Below are 20,127 nucleotides of genomic sequence, written 5' to 3' on the forward strand. Positions count from 1 at the left end.
ACATTAATATTTCACTTTGATATCACTTATCACAATATCACTTTGATTATTATTCAGTATCTTCAACATTGAATGCAAACATACATATATATATATATATATATATATATATATATATATATATATATATATATATATATATATATATATATATATATATATATATATATATATATATATATAATGTATTGCATTCAATTTTGAAGAAGCAAGTTCAACTTTCAACCTTTATTTTGAAGTGTCACGTCGATTGTCACGTTCTGTATCACGTCACCGGATGTTGCTGAGACGGGACGTCATGCATGATGGAATCGTCAGAGAACAGCACACATGGTGCAGAAGACTGTCTGGTGCAGTGTACAGAATCAGAAGACTTTGCTCCTTCAAAACTCGGAACAAAGGAGTAGTAAGAGAATTTACTTGATTAGTTCGCCCTGGTATTATGGTGGAGACCAGCACATAGGATACATTTATGTTTTTGTTTCTATGAGACCATACATGAATGTTGTATATTCGATCCAGCAACTGCTTCAAGTGCGATGTTACACCACCTGTGTATTTTAAATAAAAGCTAAACATGGTTGTTTTAAGTGATTACTTTGTATAAAATATGACTTTTTGTTGGTGATTATATAATTTGTTTTTTATCTGGCTTTTCTACTGTTTTTCTTGAAGCTGGGATGAAGCTTATAAGAGAGAGCTGCAGACTTACAAGGATATTGGAGATGTGGGAGAAATATGGTAAATTTGCTGTTTTGTTGTGTTGCATACTTGTTTATGAGTGCTCGTCCATATTGATTTTATATTTGATGGTTCAACCAAAAATGGAAAATCTGTCATTTACTAACCCTCAAGTTGTTCCCAACCTGTATGAATTTCTTTCTTCTCAACACAAACGATATTTTGAAGAAGAAGAAGAAAAACAAGATTGTACCATGGAAGTCAATAGGGCCCATCAACTGTTTGGTTACCCATTCTTCTAAATATATTCTTTTGTATTCAGCAGAAGAAAGAAATACATCAAGCTTGTATAAAAGTGCAGTATGTAAGAATGACAATGAAATAGGTACTGCAGTCGGGATTCAAAATATTGTTTGCCCTGCACCCTACTCCTCACACGGGTTGCCAGTTTGAGGACATGTAACAGGAACTCAGAAGAATAGAAGAACGTTGTCTTCTGGTGTATTAGTTGTGTTCTGCAAATTACGACTATGATATGAAGTCTCATTTCTATATGCCCCTGGTCAACCTTTAGGTTTGGTGAGGAAAGCATGGACAGAGTGCTCAGATGGATGACAGCACAACATTTATCTGAAAATGCTGCCATACTTGACATTGGGACTGGAAACGGGATGTTTCTTGTGGAACTGGCAAGTCAAAAGTTCAACATATAACTTCACTTAGTGTTGTACTGTATCTTTAATTACCCAATACATTTTGGAATTACTATAAATTATAATCACATGAATTATCCCTTTAAGGCCAAGCATGGCTTTTCAAATCTTACTGGGATTGACTATTCCAAGGCTGCTGTAGAGCTCACCATAAATATTCTGGAAGAGGAAGGTTTAAAAAATGCTAAAGTTCAGGTAATGGAAACGATTTGTTTTAATCTTACATAAATTAATTGATCAACTAAAGAACACAGAACGGAAAAGGATTTCTTTTTGTGTTTTACATGTGACTTCAGGTGGAGGATTTCTTGAACCCCAGCAAAGAATTAAAGGGCTTTGATGTATGTATAGATAAAGGCACATTTGATGCCATTAGTTTGAGCCCAGAAGACAGAGAGGAGGCAAAAAAGTGCTATGTGACCTCTTTAAGAAGTGTCATGCAACCAGGCGGCTACTTCATCATCACCTCCTGCAACTGGACCAAAGATCAGCTGCTGCAGATCTTCAAATCTGGTAATACAGCACATTTCTTTAACTAACGTTGTTTCAAATACTGTAATGATTTTAAGAGAGTTGTTTCTTGCAGGTTTTGAGTTGGCACATGAGCTGCCCACCCCCCGTTTCCAGTTTGGTGGAGTGACGGGTAACAGTGTGACAGCTTTGGTATTTAAACGGATTGACTAATCTTCAACGTTTCATTTATTTAAGTTTTTTGTGCATTGTAATATAATTAATGTCATTTTATAATAAACTCTTTTTGGAAAATGCTTGTTTTCTTTACTATAAAGATTATACAAAATAATACAATTTTGATTTACTCTGGGATAAATTAAGAAACCACTTTACATTGAAAAATCCATGTTCTCCGTAACTTTTTCTGTTCTTGTCGCCTAAGAATAGAATACTAAAAAACCTGGTTAAAAAGTGGTCTCTTAATTTTTTCCAGAGCTGTATAAAGGGGTGTAGTGTACAGAGAGAAACACATGAGGGCAGTATTGAGCTAAATTTAATTTTAACGTTATGTCCATTTCACCGGTCTGATAAAATTGATGTCTAATAAATGGCAGAAACATAGTTAGTTGCTGTGTACACAGTCAGATATTGTATGCCGGGTTTTGTCTGAAGATTTGAGCAATACATTTGATTTCTTAATGTATTCTGAAACTACTGACGGAATTGAATCTAATGAGAGTGCCATTTGTAATGAAGTGGAGTGGAATTTGTTAAATAGTGTTTACATTGCCATTTAATTGTTTGTTTTTAATGCCAAGTTTTCAGGCAGCACTGCAAAAGCCAATTTAATAGCGAATTATAAAATCAATTTAACTAAACCCATATTGTCAAAAAGCCCCTTTATTTGTGATACATCATTTGTTTATCCATTTACTAAACATCCAGGAATTGAGCAGTTTTCACGCACCAGAGCTTCACCCCGAAGCTTTCAGGCACTCTTGCTAAAGTTCTTATGCTGGTGTGAATGTATGTCTCAGTGTTTTCCACTGAAAGGGCTGAACAAATGCCTCTCGCTTAATACTGGGTCACACTGTATTGACACCTCAGGAATAGCATCAATACGGTCTCTGTTACCTCTGTTTCTTGGGGATATTTCTCTTTCTCTGATGGGTCATTTTTAAGAAAAAGTCTGACAGCTGCACCTGATAAGAAAATGATTGAGCATCCAGGACACGACCGCTACCACGGCAACAGTGAAAGAGCAATAAAAGACTGGCTTTGGGCCATGATGCTGTGGTACTTTAAAGTGAGAGAAATCCCCCATACCTCTCTGGTTATTACCCCCGTCTCCTAGCCGGAGAATGAAATGAAAAACAAAGACCTGAATTTGAATCTCTCTTGGCACCTCCTGGAGACGAAAACAGAAGTTTACATTAAATGGATTGAGGGTGTGAAAACTTCACTTTTTTCATGCATCAGCATTTCTTGTCAGTAAGAATCTGAGCAGACCGAGTATCCATACACCTTTCATTGAAGCAGAGATGCTGGAGAGTGAATTAATAGTGTGCGAGATCGATGGCTAGCCTGTGTATATAAATGTGGAAATCAGCTGTGAAATCCACAGATGAACTGCACCATGTCCACTGAAACACACAGTGACCTTGAGCTGGTTAGCTTGCTGAGAGCAGGGGCCTGTACCATGAAGCTGGTTTAGCTGGCTAGCCTGATTTGTTTAAGCTTAGTTTGTGCCAATCCTGGGTTTTAGGTACCATTAAAGTGGTTTGGCTTTTAGCTGTGTTCATCGCCATAGTAACTTATGCTCCACGGCTAACCTGCTCCAGGGCAGGTTATGTTCTGGATTAGAGATCTCAAACTGAAATTGGGCCAATCAGCTGTGAGAAAAGTGACACACCTCTGATGCAGTAAAGCCACTCCCCCTGTTTCTGCTCCAAATTAAAGGTCATTACATAGCAAATGGTTTTAAAGACTAAAGCGTCTTGCTTTTAACAATGCTTATTTATAATAATATTAATTTTGAATGATTTACTTATAATTTATGTAATTATTATACCTTAAATCAATTACACATTTATCATTTTAGTTAATCAATCATTAATAGGCACTTTGTTAAAATTAATACATAAGTCATATAAATAACATCACCTGCATAAAGTCATATGGACAAAGTTTTAAAATCAATAAATAAAAATAGCCTATAAAAAAAAGATGCTCACTGAGCTTAAATGTTTTATTTTCTCTATATCAACTAAACTAACTTCATAACTTTTACTTGCATTGACGTATACAATTTTTTCTTAAAGTTGTCCTCTTTCATAAACAGCTTTTCTTCTTGCTGTGTATTTTTTTTATTTTTTATTCTTAATATTTTTCAATCATGCAATATTCTGCAGAAGAGAGAAATTAATCTCACTGATTGTCTCGCGAGAAGTGAATCTCAGTTCCACAGCGTGTGATTGGCTGTTCACTGCTGATGTCACAGCTAAACTCCTGAAGTCAGGATCAAAGCCTGAGTTGACAAAGAAAGCTGATGATCAGCATCATGGGACCAACAAAGCCTTAATACAATGGTTTGGTTTTGTCAACTCGAAACTAATCCTTTAACCCTGAGTTTGTTAAACTACCATCATGGTACAGGCCCCAGATGGACTCTTCTGGGTTTTTTGTAGCGCAACAAGAGAAACTACACTGTTGACAAATGACCAGTGTTATACCACCAAATGTAATGCTAATGAACTTTAATGCCTAAATTTGTAATTAGTAACGAGTAATTTGTTTCCATGGACAAAAGGTACTGGATAAACGCATGTGAAAAAACAAAACAAATAGCCATCGTAGTAAACCCGAACATCTACAAAATGTGATGACTTTTGTGGAATTTGCTGTATTAAAAGAGATGTTTAGACATGTTTAGAGAAGGCTAGTTGGCTAATTGGTCTTATCTTCGCAGCCAATAATGATTGCCATGGGAAATTAAAGCTGCACGATGTCATTTTTCCATCCGCTACAGGGCACCTATTCAAAACAAAAGCGTAGTGTGATGATGCCAGGTTTGAATTTAGAATCTTGGGAAATGGTTTTCACCTCACAGCCGGGTGGAAAAGAATCTGGATAGGACTCGGCAGAAATCATGTTCATGGATGCGATTATTAACGTTACTATAGAATGAAGCAGTGCCGAGTGTTGTAGGAGCTGAGCAAGGCCGCTGGAGCGATTCTTGCGCAACACACAAGAACACAACACACACGCGAGAAACTTTTATTATGACAGGACACAGTCGCCTGCACCATTTCTGCTTTTTTGGTCATGAGTATGAGGTAATGCAGCTCTGTTTATCATATTAGATATATTTAAGTGGGTTTAAAATTGTTATGACGTTACTAATTGTTATGTACGTTCGCTCAGCGGCTGCTGTGACACTTGTTCACACTGCTAAGAGTAAAGCGCTTCTGCCAAATAAAACCGGAAACCGAGGGTAACGCAGATATGACGCAATTGACAGGTGACGTCCCGGCTCCTTGATTAAAATAGCAGTTTTCTCACAATTTACAAATTGTTGGAAACATTTGGGATATTGTAAGAACTCAACTGAACAAAATATATAAAACTGGCCTATGGTTTTTGGATATTTTATAGCAAAAATCCTACACAGTGCTAGCTGGACAAGCCAGACCCACATCAAGATGTTTGGTCTGGAAACTCACCATAGACAGGGCTCAATCTGAGAGGCGGGATAAACGGTTGTCTTTCAAACTCCCTCTGCACGCGATAGGATAGCATATGCAGGTATCTAGTGATTACACATCTAGTGATTACACATCTAGTGATTACATAGTATTAGATGCAATGTTCTTTCTTTTATTAATTTGAAATGCCTTTGCTCTGTTTTTATCTTAAACCCTGAATTCATTAAACATAAAAAAATTCTAATATTTGTATTCTTTTATATAGAAATACTGTATATGGTGCATAATTTAGAGGTTAATATGGAAATAATAAATATATATATATATAAAAAAAAAGATCACCACAGCATTTCTTTCTATATGAGTAAGACATTGAAAGAAATTGTTCAAAAACAAAGTCTGATTCTGCTTACATTTTTTTGGATCTATTTTCGTTCCCACTCAGTATATTTAATAAAAGACTCTTGATTGTTCATGACTGTTGACCATTATCTACTTATTGAATTCAAGAACAGGGCTCACATTCGTCTCACATTTATCTGCATAATTAGATTGTTAAGCCTTTAATTCAACATCTAACCATGGGTTGCTCTAATGAAGAAAAATGAATCCGTTGAGTTTAATTTAATTAATTTACTCAAATTTGCATTCTCCCTATCTGGCTAAATACAGGCTGGATATATTTTATACTGAACATTTATTTTATACTGATTTAACACACTGGGTCTTGGTTTTCCAGGGGTCTGCAGCGGATGTAAACGCAGAGGGATGGAATAAAGGAGGAAATACTGAGCTGGAGGCTCTTCTGTAAAATCTTAAACTCAATCCTTCTCTCGTCACACAGGAATGGGCCTCAGCAGGTTGAGTGCAGACTAATGGCTGGTACCAAAATGCATCACCTTTGTTCGAAGAGAAGGTGGAGTGTTGTGGTAAAAGATGGACCGATAGAAGATAGTGCATGCAGAGAAATGTAGCACCTGCTCTGTCTTCTCATAGCGATTGATGGGATCTTAGAGATGAAATTCTTTGAGATTAGTGTGGATATGGGCCAGGTCATTGCTCATAGATGGACTGCAGTAAAAGTAGGACACTAAAACTGTGAAAAGGGAAGTAAATAAGATTTCATCAGTCATATAGGTGAAGTAAATAACACTGATTATCTTTTCACTGCGACACATGTTAGTGGGTGGGATATATTAGGCAGCAAGTGAACATTTTGTCCTCAATGTTGATGTGTTAGAAGCAAGAAAAATGGGCGAGCATAAGGATTTGAGTGAGTTTGACATGGGCCAAATTATGATGGCTAGACAACTGGGTCAGAGCATGTCTAAAACTGCCGCTCTTGTGGGTTGTTCCTGGTCTGCAGTGGTCAGTATCTATCAAAAGTGGTCCAAGGAAGGAACAGCAGTTAAGTGGCAACATGGTCATGGGCGGCCAAGGCTCATTGATTCACGTGGGGAGCAAAGGCTGGGCCGTGTGGTCTGATCAAAAAGACGAGCTACTGTAGCTCATATTGTTGAAGAAGTTAATACCGTTCTGATAGAAAGGTGTCAGAATACACAGTGTATTGCAGTTTGTTATGTATGGGGCTGCATAGCTGACCCAACAGTGTGCATGTGAGCATTAGAACTATTTAAATAAGTAACTAACACTCTTTGAGGCTTTCTATCTCCTCGCCCATCATAATAAAATAATATATATATTTTTAGTTATATTTTATTATAAGTTAAAGGTCCTGTTCTTCGCATGTTTTCAAAGCTTTGATTATGTTTACAGTGTGCAATATAACATGAGTTCATGTTTCGCGTGTAAAAAAACAGTATTTTTCACACAATTTACTGTTTTCACACCGCTGTTTCCTTCGTCCTAAAAACGGCCTGACGATTTCCTTGTTCTATGAAGTCCCTCCTTCAGAAATACGTAACAAGTTCTGATTGGGCCAGCGCTTCCCTTGTTGTGATTGGACAGCAGCTTAGCGTACTTTGCCCGGAAAGGTCCCGCCTCTTACCATAACGGAGAGATGCAAGCGCTGAATGTATGAGGTGCCCCTAGGGACATTATTCAGAATTGCCATGCACATGTGCTTTTCCTCTCACATACACATATGAAACGAAATTCATTCTCATTCTATAATGAAATGCTCACACACATACAAGTGAAATGCTTTACAAACACAACTGAAACGCGATTATACATACAACTGAAAATGTTATGCTCTCACACACAACTGAAATGCGCTCACACACACAACTGAAATGCGCTCACACACACAACTGAAACACTCTCATACATACAACTGAAAATGTTACGCTCACACACACAACTGAAATGCGCTCACACACACAACTGAAACGCGCTCATACATACAACTGAAAATGTTACGCTCACACACACAAGTGAAATGCTTTTACACACACAACTGAAATGCGCTCATACACACACAACTGAAATGCCCTCATACATACAACTGAAAATGTTACGCTCACACACACAACTGGAACGCTCTCATACATAAAACGGAAAATGTTACACCGACACGCACACAACTGAAACGCTCACACACATACAAGTGAAATGCTTTTACACACACAACTGAAATGCGCTCACACACACAACTGAAACGCTCTCATACATAGCCTACAACTGAAAATGTAAAGCTCACACACACATCTGAAATGCTCTCACACACACAACTGAAACGCTCTCATACAATTGAAAATGTTACGCTCACACACACACAACTGAAACGCTCTCACACACACAACTGAAACGCTCACACACACAACTGAAACGCTCTCACACACACACAACTGAAACGCTCTCACACACACAACTGAAACGCTCACACACATAGGCTACAAGTGAAATGCGTTTACAACCCAGCGGGCAATTGATGTCAAATCGACGTCAAATTGACATCAACATTGACGTCAAAAAATGCAAATCAAATTGATGTCAAAAACTAAACGTCAATTTGACACCCACACATTGATGTTTTCTTGACCACCAAAATAATGACACAAAATTAATAATAATAATTTTATTAATCAGTATACATACATACATATATACATACATACATACATACATACATACATACATACATACATACATACATACATACATTTCATACAATACTGGATTTTGTAAATTCAAATAAAAAAAAATTGCTTTATTGACATAAATCATACAATATTGCCAAAGCTACACTCTCAGAAAAAAAAGGTACAGTGCTGTCATTGGCGGTACCCGAAGGTACAAAAGTGAAAAGGTACATCTTTGTACCTTACTCACCCCTATATTAGTAACATAAAAAAGTACATATCGGTAATTTAAGAGCATGTATAAGTAACGTGGTGGCTGTGGTCGGCCAAACCAAATTTTATGTAGATGTGATGTGAGCCTCCTGTCTGATAGCTGTAAGTCTTCTAGTAGTTGTGGAAAGTTAAATCTGAATCACGTTGTTTCTCCCATTGCTTTTGGCTCACTATGGGCTTCTCCTCATTCTTCTCCTTTGACTTTATCAGACTTTGTCTCCACGTCCCCCCGACGGCCTCATAGACAGTAAAAGATTGTTTTTGAGCGTCTCCTCCTGTCTATACGGTAATTTATCAACTGTGCGACAGAGTCGCGTTGGTTATGACGCAATCTATTTGTACAAAAACAGCTTCTACGGGGCGATAGTGTAAGATACAAGGTAATGGAGCCTTTTATGCATTGTCGTGTTTCTTTATAAATAAACAATAGACAAATGGAGTCTTTAAAAGTCTTTAAACGTCTCAGATGTAAAGTTATTCACTGTCAAAGTGACTCAAAAATGAATGAGAGTCAATGGGATGCAAACAGCAGGTGATGGCTTGGTTAGCAATGGCAGCCCCTAGGGGTGGAACGCTTTCCGAGTGCTAGATTACCCCCTTGGTCATGCATGTTTACCGGCACAGCAAAAAACTGCCACAGCCCTATTTAGGGTACCACCCCAGTGACAGCAATGTACCTTTTTTTCTGACAGTGTAGGAATATATAAATAATAGATAGGAACATAAATAATAATATATGAACATTAATGATACTGATAATAAAAAAAATCTAAATTGTGGAAAATATAACAACATAACTCAAATTTAAAGGGATACTTCACCGCTATTTCATATTAAACTGTTATTCCCTTAACTAAAACGAGTTGATACATCCCTCTCTCGTCTCAGTGCGTGCTCTTAATCTCTCTGACGCGCGGTGATGATCTGATAGCATTTAGCTTAGCCCACTAAGCCCAGTTCATTCACTATTGTACCAAACAGAGATCAAGTAGAAGCGACCAAACACCTCCACGTTTTCTCTATTTAAATACAGTTACACCAATAGTTGAACGATCAAGTATGATGACAAAAAATAAAATGTGGTGCTTTTCCTTTTCTTTGTGTCACCATACTTGGTCGTTCAACTATTCGTGTTGAACGAAAGAGATATATATCAACTCGTTTTAATTAAGGGAATAACATAGTTTAATATGAAAAAAGTGAAGTATCCCTTTAAATAAACAGTGTAACAAATTAGAACATTTAAAAATTTTATACCACAGTGTTTTAACACACATACACACACATTTGTGAAATGTGGGGACATTCCATAGGCGTAATGGTTTTTATATCATACAAACCGTACATCCTATCCCCCTACACTGCCCCTGCCCCTAAACCTACCCATCACACACACACACTGCCCCTGCCCCTGCCCCTAAACCTACCCATCACAGGGAACATTCTGCATTTTACTTTCTTATAAAAACTCATTCTGTATGATTTATAACTGTGGTGTACAATAGGGAAATACGCTGAGGTCAGACACAATACACACATTAAATACAATTTCTGAACAATTTCCTAATCTGAATCTGAACACAGATCAATTGCTGTCTGACCATTTTGGCGTCCCATTCCCTCATATCTGTTGGGAGCAGCTCGAAGATGGTTCTTCATGAGATGTTTTATATCAGCCTCTGAAGATGCTGGGCCTGACTGCTGTACAGAACCTGAATGAAGATGGAGCAAATTTTGTATTACTTGTTTCACATCATTTAAAGTAGAGCATAAATAAGACTTTCATCAACCATCATTTGTAGTAACATAGCAATTCACAAAGTAATTTAACCTCTTTAAAGCTAGTACTTTTCTTTAATACTTTCTGTGTGCGCAAGGTTATACATGACGTAATGCAAAGCAAAAAACAAAGGCGTAGTTTGATGACGCCAAGTTTAAGAGCAGATTCTTGGGGCATATAGTCTTCATCTCACAGCCGTTGGAAAATAATCAGAATAGGACTCGTTCATGAATGTGATTATTAACATTAATGTAGTAGGAAGCAGAGCAGGTCCAAGTGTTGTGGAGCTTAGCAAGGCTGCTGGAGCAATTGTTAATGAGATGAACAACACACGCCTCGTGAGCGCCGGGACTTTTATCATGACGGGATGGAACACTGTTCTCTGCACCATTTCCACTTTTTCGGTCATGAGTATGCTGCTCTGTTTATCATATTAGATACATTTGAGTGTGTTTTAAAATTATGTTATTACGTTACTCTATGCATTCACTTGTTCACACTGCTAAGAGTAAAGCGCTCCTGCCGAGGCGCAGATATGACGCAATTGACAGGCGACTCCCTCAAACGCTATGCTGAGACGCCACTGGTCCTTGGTTAAAATAGCAATTTTCTCACAATTTACAAATAGTTGGAAACATTTGGGATATTGTAAGAACTCAACTGAACAAAATATATAACACATATATAAATACTACATAGTGCACCTTTAATATTGTTCATACAGTGTCACTTACGTATGGATGTCAAAGCCTTTTAAAACAAAATAAATAAAACCAATCATTTGAGAAAATAAAAAGAAGATAGATGTATGGTGATATTATAGGTGGAAAATATTGGTAAAACATTATTTTTTACTTCATCAGAGATTATAACTTTATCAGCTCACCTGTGTTTCCTACTTCTCTGTCAGCAGCTTCCTCCAGAAATGTTGGAATCTTGGGAGAGATAGAGTGGTTACTTTGTCCCTCCTGAAATCACAGAACATTTTTATCTATATTTTAACCAGTTTCACATTCGCATTTTTCGCATTCATCGATTGATGTCATCGATTAACAGCGCACACATTTAACTAACATTAAATTAATAAGCCAACTTCTAATGACCAGTTCAATTTCCAGCAAAACCTTTACAAAACTGTGAAGTTCAACACCTCGGCTCTAATCTACCCATAAATATGTTATTAAAAGCACAAACTTTATTAATAAGAGCTTAAGTTGCGTTACCTGCTCTGAAAACAGTTGAGATGCTAACGAACTTTCTCGAAGACAATAACGTTGTTACATTTCTATAAAGTAAATATTCAACAGAAGAGTGTCAATTACACGTAAGAAAAGTGTTAGGAAAAGCTGTGTGTATTATTTGTGTAACTTTAGAGAGAATAAACTCACCTGAAAGCAGTGGGAGAAAAACAACAGAGGGAGTTTTGTAGTTTGTCGGTTGCTGCTGCATCGTATCCATGGCAACTCTGCGACGCTTTCAGTTATATATTAGAGCGTTTCAGTTGTGTGTGTGAGCGCATTTCAAATGTGTGTGTGAGCGTAACATTTTCAGTTGTATGTATGAGAGCGTTTCAGTTGTGTGTGTGAGCGTAACATTTTCAGTTGTATGTATGAGAGCGCTTCAGTTGTGTGTGTGAGCGTAACATTTTCAGTTGTATGTATGAGAGCGTTTCAGTTGTGTGTGTGAGCGTAACATTTTCAGTTGTATGTATGAGAGCGTTTCAGTTGTGTGTGTGAGCGTAACATTTTCAGTTGTATGTATGAGAGCGTTTCAGTTGTGTGTGTGAGAGGGCATTTCAGTTGTGTGTGTAAAAGCATATTTCACTTGTATGTGTGAGAGCATAACATTTTCAGTTGTATGTATAATCGCGTTTCAGTTGTGTTTGTAAAGCATTTCACTTGTATGTGTGTGAGCATTTCATTATAGAATGAGAATGAATTTCGTTTCATATGTGTATGTGAGAGGAAAAGCACATGTAAATGCATGGCAATTCTGAATAATGTCCCTAGGGGCACCTCATATGAATGCCTGCTCTTCTCCACCTGGGAGACATGCTGCGAGAGCAACAAGACCACGCCCCCTTTTTTGCGCGCTCTTGTGGGCGGAGGGTTAGTGAACAAACAGTTCTAGCGACGTCATTCCTGAAGGAAGTTCAGGGCTGTTAGTCCCGCCTGCCGTTGGCTGTAGGCTTTGAAAGGGAACTTCTGTTAAATAAAATATCTCGCTTGGCATTGAACTTGAGCTTTATAATTTTACAGGTATTATTTATGCTCTAACAGCAACATTACACACTAACTAAAGTTTGAAAGATGGAATCGCAAAGAACAGGACCTTTAAATAGTTCATTTTAAAAGGTAGGCTACTGAAATGTTGATGGGTTGTAAAAAAACTGCCAGGTCATTCCACCATTTGGGGCCTTTAGCAGAACCCATTTGGGATGTAAGCCAATGCTTTTTGCCCTGAGGTGAAGAGAGAGCTTACAAAATCCACAGACAGTCCGTGATACGACCCCACCACTCTGGATGAAATAGATATTTATTTATTTGCCTACAATAATTTGAAACAAAGTTGAAATTGCATCATAATCGTTTGCCAGCAATGAAGAAGCACTTCAACACTTCCACGTGCAGCTTGCGAACGACTCTACGGCAGGTAAAGACTCGCTCTCCAGCTACATCACACACACACACAATGGAGAATGTAGTTCTGTTGTAAGCTAGCCTAACGTTACTTCTTTTGGAGATTTGAAAAAAAGAAAAGAAATATGTAATAGATACAATTACAGCTGAACACTTTAACGTTTTATAATTTTTTTTAAGGGTAGGCCTACATAACGTTACCTTTTAACTTAACTGTACAGGTGTTGGCTAGTAAGTAATATTATTAAGTAATAAGTAATAGTAATAATAATTTTTTAATAGGTTCAACATCGTGTGTATGGTGGTTAAGAACCATTCAAAGGAGTCTGTTATCTACTTTTTGAGCCAAGATCTTGGAAGTAACGTTAGGCCTACTATGTGCCAAATTAGATGCATGCAAGAGAGTTTTGAAATTTAATGAGCAGTAAGAAGTTACCCGTCCGACCCCAACTCAGTCCAAAAGAGATTTAAAAACCCAACCGTTCATTCATGTCAAACATATGGCATATAATCTCAATGGCTCGACAGTAACCCATTGCCACAAAATCGATAGAGCTGGAACAGAAAGTACTTGGCCAGTGCATGAATTATGCTGCTAGTCCTTGGCCAGAACACACAAGTGTGAGTTATCTACAAATAGTTCATTGAGCCAATTTCCATATTATAACTAGAGGCTAAAAGAACATCTGCAAGTCCCTGTGGTCTGCATCTGGGACTGTGCAGACGAATGTGCCATTATCGTTCTGGACAGGACAGATGCTTCAGACGTGTCATCAGGTGACATCCCGCTATTTTTCGACACTGGTTCAAGATTTTCAAGCCCTTTTGGCCGTGCTGAGGACTGACAAAGTAAGGCAGTCATTTAGAATGTTGAGATCCAAACAGCATTTTTTTTATTTATTTTTTATTTAATTTTGGGGTGAGATATCCCTGAACATCTATACGTGAAGCAGGGTTATAATGGTTTATTAAAACTAAAACTGTATTAAAAAAATTGCTACCTGAAATAAAATAAATGTTGACTGAAATAAAACATAAACCCTTATTTTATTTCAGCTAGTTGCCAAAGCAACATTTCTTTAGCTACAAACTAAAATTAAAAAGAAAATCTTATAAAAACTAGAACTAGTCTAATCTTAAAGATAACTGTTGTGAACTGAATGTGAAACAATAGTGAAAATGACTAAGGAAAGTAAAGTCAGATCATCATTTGCTTGCACACTTTGAACACACTCTGAAAACAGTGTTTAGAAAGGTTGAACTGGTAGTGACTCTTCTATGTAAAGGCTTATGATGAAAAATGAAAATCCAAAGCTTTTGAAGTTTTCTTTAGATTAATGGTGTCTACTTGACTGAATAAAAATTAATTAAGGTATTTTTGTAATGGATTGGATGGAACAGATGGAATAGGGATTAAAAAGCTAGCCAAGAAGTGTGCAGCATGCATGGGAATTAATTAAAAACTATTTAAAAACCATTGCGAAGAAGCCTAGAATGTGTAGAGCTGTAATCCAGGCAATTGATGGCTAATTTAAAGCTAAACTAGATTACAATTGAAATAATAAAAGTATATATTTAAATAATAATAAAGAATGAATAACATTTTTTATCACTAATATGTTTCCCTGTTCACCTCTTTAAATTCTGGGGTATGACCCTTGTCTGCCACATTAGATCAGCATTATAGTTCACCATTCCCGTCTTCAAACACTGCACTGCCCCGCCATCATTTGGCCTCCTGCTGATTTATTGCTTCGTATTAAAATCTGTGACACAGTTTTTGTCTCAGCTGAGCAATTGGCCGCTTAAGCAGCTCTGCTAATTGATCCTGTAAGACTTGTAAATCATGGCTGGTGCTCCTCTTTTCTGTCTCTCTCAGCCTGTGGATTAATCTCATTAAGAACTGCATTACACTCGCCAAGGCGCATTACAACGCACTTTTGCAGCGCACAAGGGACTCTACCTCCATGGAGTAACACGACTGAATTCTGGCCTGTCAGTGGTCTTTTAATGGTCTTAATCATTTTAACCAAATAAACTGTAGATAAAGTAACCTAGCATGGAATAGCCCCTGCCTTTGTTTTCTTTAAGTGTTTAGGCCGTTTGGGTAAACTTACAGACAGCATTTTACAGGAAGAAGAGTCTGTGTCATTTCCCAGTTCATTTGAGTTCAATGTGAGACCAAATATTCACTATAGGGTTCCAAATCATGAAACTGATGGGACTCGTTCTCAAGCCACTTCTTGGTTGTCTTTTCAATTTGGGCAGGAGCATCGTCTTGTTAAAAAAAAAAAAAAAAACATCTGATCATTTATCTTTAGCTAACAACTTTTCAATTGTGGGAAGCGAGACATTCTGCAATATTCTCCTGTACTCCAAAGCATTACATGGCTTTTGAAGTGAAGTATTTCACCAATACCAGATCCCCATAATGACACCTCTTCCTCCATGCTTCACTGTGGTAAACATGCATTTCTTAACTGATTTTTGAAGACACCGCTCTGGAGCATCACTATGCAACTCATGTTTCATAGCAATTTATCACTCCACACAAACTTCCCATATTCTGCCAAAAACTTAATCTGTCTGTCAAAAATCTGTCTGTGATGTTTTTCTGAGACAGCAATGGATTTTTATGCAGTGCATTTGCTTAAATTTAGTACATTTCCTGACCAATAGTTTGTGGTTAAGGCAATTCAAATCTTAACATTTAGCCATTTTGGGCATGGTACTTTTTTGTTGTTGTTGCCCAGGAATGTATGTAAAATAATATTTAAATAATTGAAGAGATCTTACATCAAAATATGATACACTACGCTGCAGTATCAAGAACATTAAATGCAGAGACATTTTTAAAATATCTTTATTAATTTATAAATATTTTGTGAGTGTTCCACGGCAGTAATTGAAATAAAGTTGAAATATATAGGCCTATATATAATGTATATTGCTTGGCAACTAACTTTAAATGTAGTATTTTTGCAGTAAAATATCCAAAAAACACTAGGCCAGTGTTATATATTTTGTTCAGTTGAGTACCTAATATCCTAAATGTTTCAAACTATTTGTAAATTGTGAGAAAATTGCTATTTTTTCCTTTTTCGTCTATGATTGGCTAGGGTTCTCCTCCGATTGGTTATACATCTCACGTTCATGGCAGGTTGTAAACTAGTCTGTTTTGAGCGTCTTTACAACAGAAGTAAACAAAACAAAGTCAATCCAACATACTAAGAAAAGCGCTGTATGTCCGTGTCTTCAGATTTATATTTCAAGTTCACAATTTCATAGCCAATTTTATAGAAGAGACACCACAGTATGATTCAAATATGACATATTTTATTTATTGTGAATCTAACATTGCATAAACTTGCTAGTAGCCTAATAGACAATTTTAGTGCATGTTAAAGTCTATGGTTAAAATACTAGTAATTGTGTGAGTGTGTGTGTGTGTGTGGGCATGTTTTGTGACATATGAGGACACAAATGTGTATAATGACATGGGTATGAGACAGGTATTACAAGGAGAGGGTGAAATATGAGGACATTGGCCATGTCCCCACTTTTCAAAAGGCTTATAAATCCTACAGGATTCATTTTTTTTAGAAAGTAAAAATGCAGAATGTTTCCTGTGAGGGGTAGGTTTAGGGGCTGTGTGTTAGGAGCAGGGGCAGTGTATGGGGATAGAAAATAGGGTTTTACAGTATAAAAATCAATACGCCCTAGGAATGTCCTCATATGTCACAAAAACACACTTGTGTGTGTGTGTTTGTGTGTAGCCTATGTTGAATTGACTTTGTTTACTTCTGTTGTAAAGATGATCAAAACAGACTAGTTTACAGCCTACCATGAACGTGAGATGTATAACCAATCGGAGGAGAGCCCTTCTAGCCAATCATAGACGAAAAAGGCGGTACCTTCCCCTACCATCCTGGGGAAAAAAATATCGCGGCTGGGACGTTTCAGCATAGCTTCTGAGGAAGTCGCCTGTCAATTGCGTCATATCTGCGCTACCATTGGTTTCGGGTTTTACTTGGCAGGAGCGCTTTACTCTTAGCAGTGAGAACAAGTGAACGCACGGAGTAACGTCATGACATCATTTTAAACACACTTAAATGTATCTAAAATGATAAACAGAGCTGCATTACCTCACAATCATAACCGTGAGAGCGGAAATAGTGCAGGCGCCCGGCGAATGTGTCCCGTCCCGTCATGATAAAAGTCCCGGTGCTCGTGAGGCAGGTATTTGTGTAACAATCACTCCAGCGGCCGTGCTCAGCTCCACAACACTCAGTCCTGCTCTGCTTCACACTACAGTAACGTAATAACCGCATGCATGAACGTGATTTCTGCCTGAGTCCATTTTCCACCGGCTGTGAGGTGAAGACCACATGTCCCAAGATGCTGCGCTGAAACTTTGCGTCATCAAACTACGCCTTTGTTTAGAATAGGCGACCTCTAGTGGACGTAAAGTTGCATTGTGCACCTTTAAGTTTAAATTAAAATACTAAAATTACTATAACTGAAACTGAAATCAAATTAAAGCTAAATAGAAATATGAAGAAAAAAAGACAAAACCAGATAACAACATGACTATAAACAAAAACAAATAAAAACAAAAAACAAATAAACAAATAAAATAAAAAACAAATAAAAGTAAAATAATACTGAAAATATAAAAATAAATACTAATAAATAAAGTAAATAATACTAAAATAACTTTTTTCTAAAGGTTTTCCAAACTCAGAAAATAGCAGACAACAGCTCTAAAGTATCGCTGATATGAAAAGATGGTTTAGACATCCATGACATACAACATAAAAAATAAATAAATAAAAAAACACTGAGTGCTCCATTGAGATAAGAATCATTAAATAAAGACAATTATAAAATAATCATCATACTTATTTGTTCATTAATTTCCAAAAAGTGATTACTCATTTAATGGCTCAAATACGTTTTAACCCTTGCGATGGTAATTGGATAAGATTTTATAATTGGATGGTCTCCTGAGCCTCAGATTTATTGGTTGTCTGTCTTTGTTGATGAAGTAAACTATCTGTATGCCTTGTCTGATCTAATGAGGAATCCATCACAAAGGCCGACTGAGACTTAGCTTATTATATGAAGGAGTTCTGCTGTTCTTCGATCACAAGACTCAAGTCCTAAAACAAGCCCATTGATCAGCCTGGTGTATGTTCTCTGTGATTCATCAGCCTCAAGGGGTGCGTTCTACTAGTATTGAATTAATTATTTTTTTTTACACATTTGTGAGCTCCTCAATACACTTTCACTTGAATAGTAAAAGCCTCAATAGAGTTCATAGCTCATATAGTGTCTATATTAGTCATCACCAAAGAGATAATGAACATGTCTGCCCTTATATCCCTGAGAATTTTTATTTTTATTTCAGTCACAACACAGCAAGATGTTTCAGTTGTGAGTTGTGACTCAAAAAGATCAATATTTCAAATCTATGTGATATTGCTTTTGCTCCATGCTGTGAGCTCAAAAATGTAAATCATGAAACCACCAGGGTACATTTGGTTATGATGAAGTGTAGTTTTGCTGTCACCAATGCCATCAATTTATTAGATTGCATTTAGCTTGATAGAAAATTCCCTGCAAGACCCTCTAAAATAAAAGCCCCATTTACAACTCATTTAAACCCATCTGATTAAAAAAAAATCTAGTCCAGTTGCATCTGCATATGTGCATGATGAATATTCAGATGCTCATCCTTTATTTATGTTCTGATACAGCGGTTATATCTAATAGTTTGTTTCAGTAGTATTCAAGTGAGAGCTGTTTGGCTCTAACAGGCAGCATTAGGACAGATATCCAAAATCCTTTTGCCGCAATTCAAGGCATGCCTCTTTCCAAAATGCAGGCAACCAGCAAATTGAATTCTCCAAACAACTGAAGTGAGAGAGCTGCAGTGCTTTGAATGTAAGGTTCTCATTTAAGCCATCGGCTCTTATTGAGGGATATAAAGTATTTTTGCAGTGGATACCCAGTGATTACTGACCGAGCAGGGTAAGATGCACCACGTTTTAGTTAAAAAGTGTAAGGAGATCGATCAATAACTAAGCAACAGCAGTGGTGGAGGAAGTACTGAATCTCAGGACTTAAGTAAAAGTACAAATAACCAGAGCCATATTTACTTAAAGCAGCACTGGGCAACTTTTGCTCTCTGGGTCCCCCTATAGTTGGGAAAAAATAATGTCCTCAACTACTGTCGTAAGCTCTGTCATCCTACAACAGGGGATGCCATCACGCGTGCATTTGTTGATATGACAACCCTGATAGCCCTGAACTAGTGATGTGCGGTTCGTCTCATAACCCGCGGACCCCGTATGTCTATTTAATGGTCGCTGGTGCGGGGCGGGTTGTAAAAATATATACAGTGGTGGGCGGGCCAAATAATTTCATAAAAGCGGCCCGCGGGTTGGTGCAGCACTAACAGTTACCCTGAACACTGCAGGAGGAGTTCACATGCAGGTGTTCTTCGTTACAGTGGCTTATGTTTCAGCCTGTCATATGAATATAATTTCATGGGTTTTATTTTTTTCAAACGCCAAATAATCGCGATGCTCACGTTTACAAGCCAGAGTCATTATAGTAGTCTATTGGTTACCGTTTTACAGAATCTATATGATACTTCAGTTCAATATTTGAGTGGTAGGTAATCACTATAAAGCATGACAGCATCGGTCGGGCATGCCCATAGACAGTAAAAGAAATGGACAGAGTGTTCCCATAGACTTCAACGGCGGAAAATGAGATCAATCAAGAGGCACTCACTTCCTGATGGCTGAGCGAACTGCGCAGGCTCAGACTGAG

The 20,127-nt window shown here is 37.4% G+C and overlaps 1 protein-coding gene across 1 annotated transcript; it reads left to right on the forward strand.

The window, feature by feature from the left end:
- The first annotated feature begins 248 nt into the window (after positions 1 to 248).
- Positions 249 to 2,163, forward strand: eef1akmt2 (EEF1A lysine methyltransferase 2). The gene is made up of 6 exons (XM_067455281.1): positions 249 to 406; positions 676 to 741; positions 1,256 to 1,370; positions 1,482 to 1,589; positions 1,691 to 1,907; positions 1,981 to 2,163. The coding sequence occupies exons 1-6, from the start codon at positions 303 to 305 to the stop codon at positions 2,076 to 2,078; spliced, it is 708 nt and encodes a 235-aa protein (XP_067311382.1). The 5' UTR covers positions 249 to 302; the 3' UTR covers positions 2,079 to 2,163.
- The last annotated feature ends 17,964 nt before the right edge of the window (positions 2,164 to 20,127 follow it).

Source organism: Pseudorasbora parva, chromosome 10 (genome assembly GCF_024679245.1).
Source record: "Pseudorasbora parva isolate DD20220531a chromosome 10, ASM2467924v1, whole genome shotgun sequence".
Classification (NCBI taxonomy): Eukaryota; Metazoa; Chordata; class Actinopteri; order Cypriniformes; family Gobionidae; genus Pseudorasbora; species Pseudorasbora parva.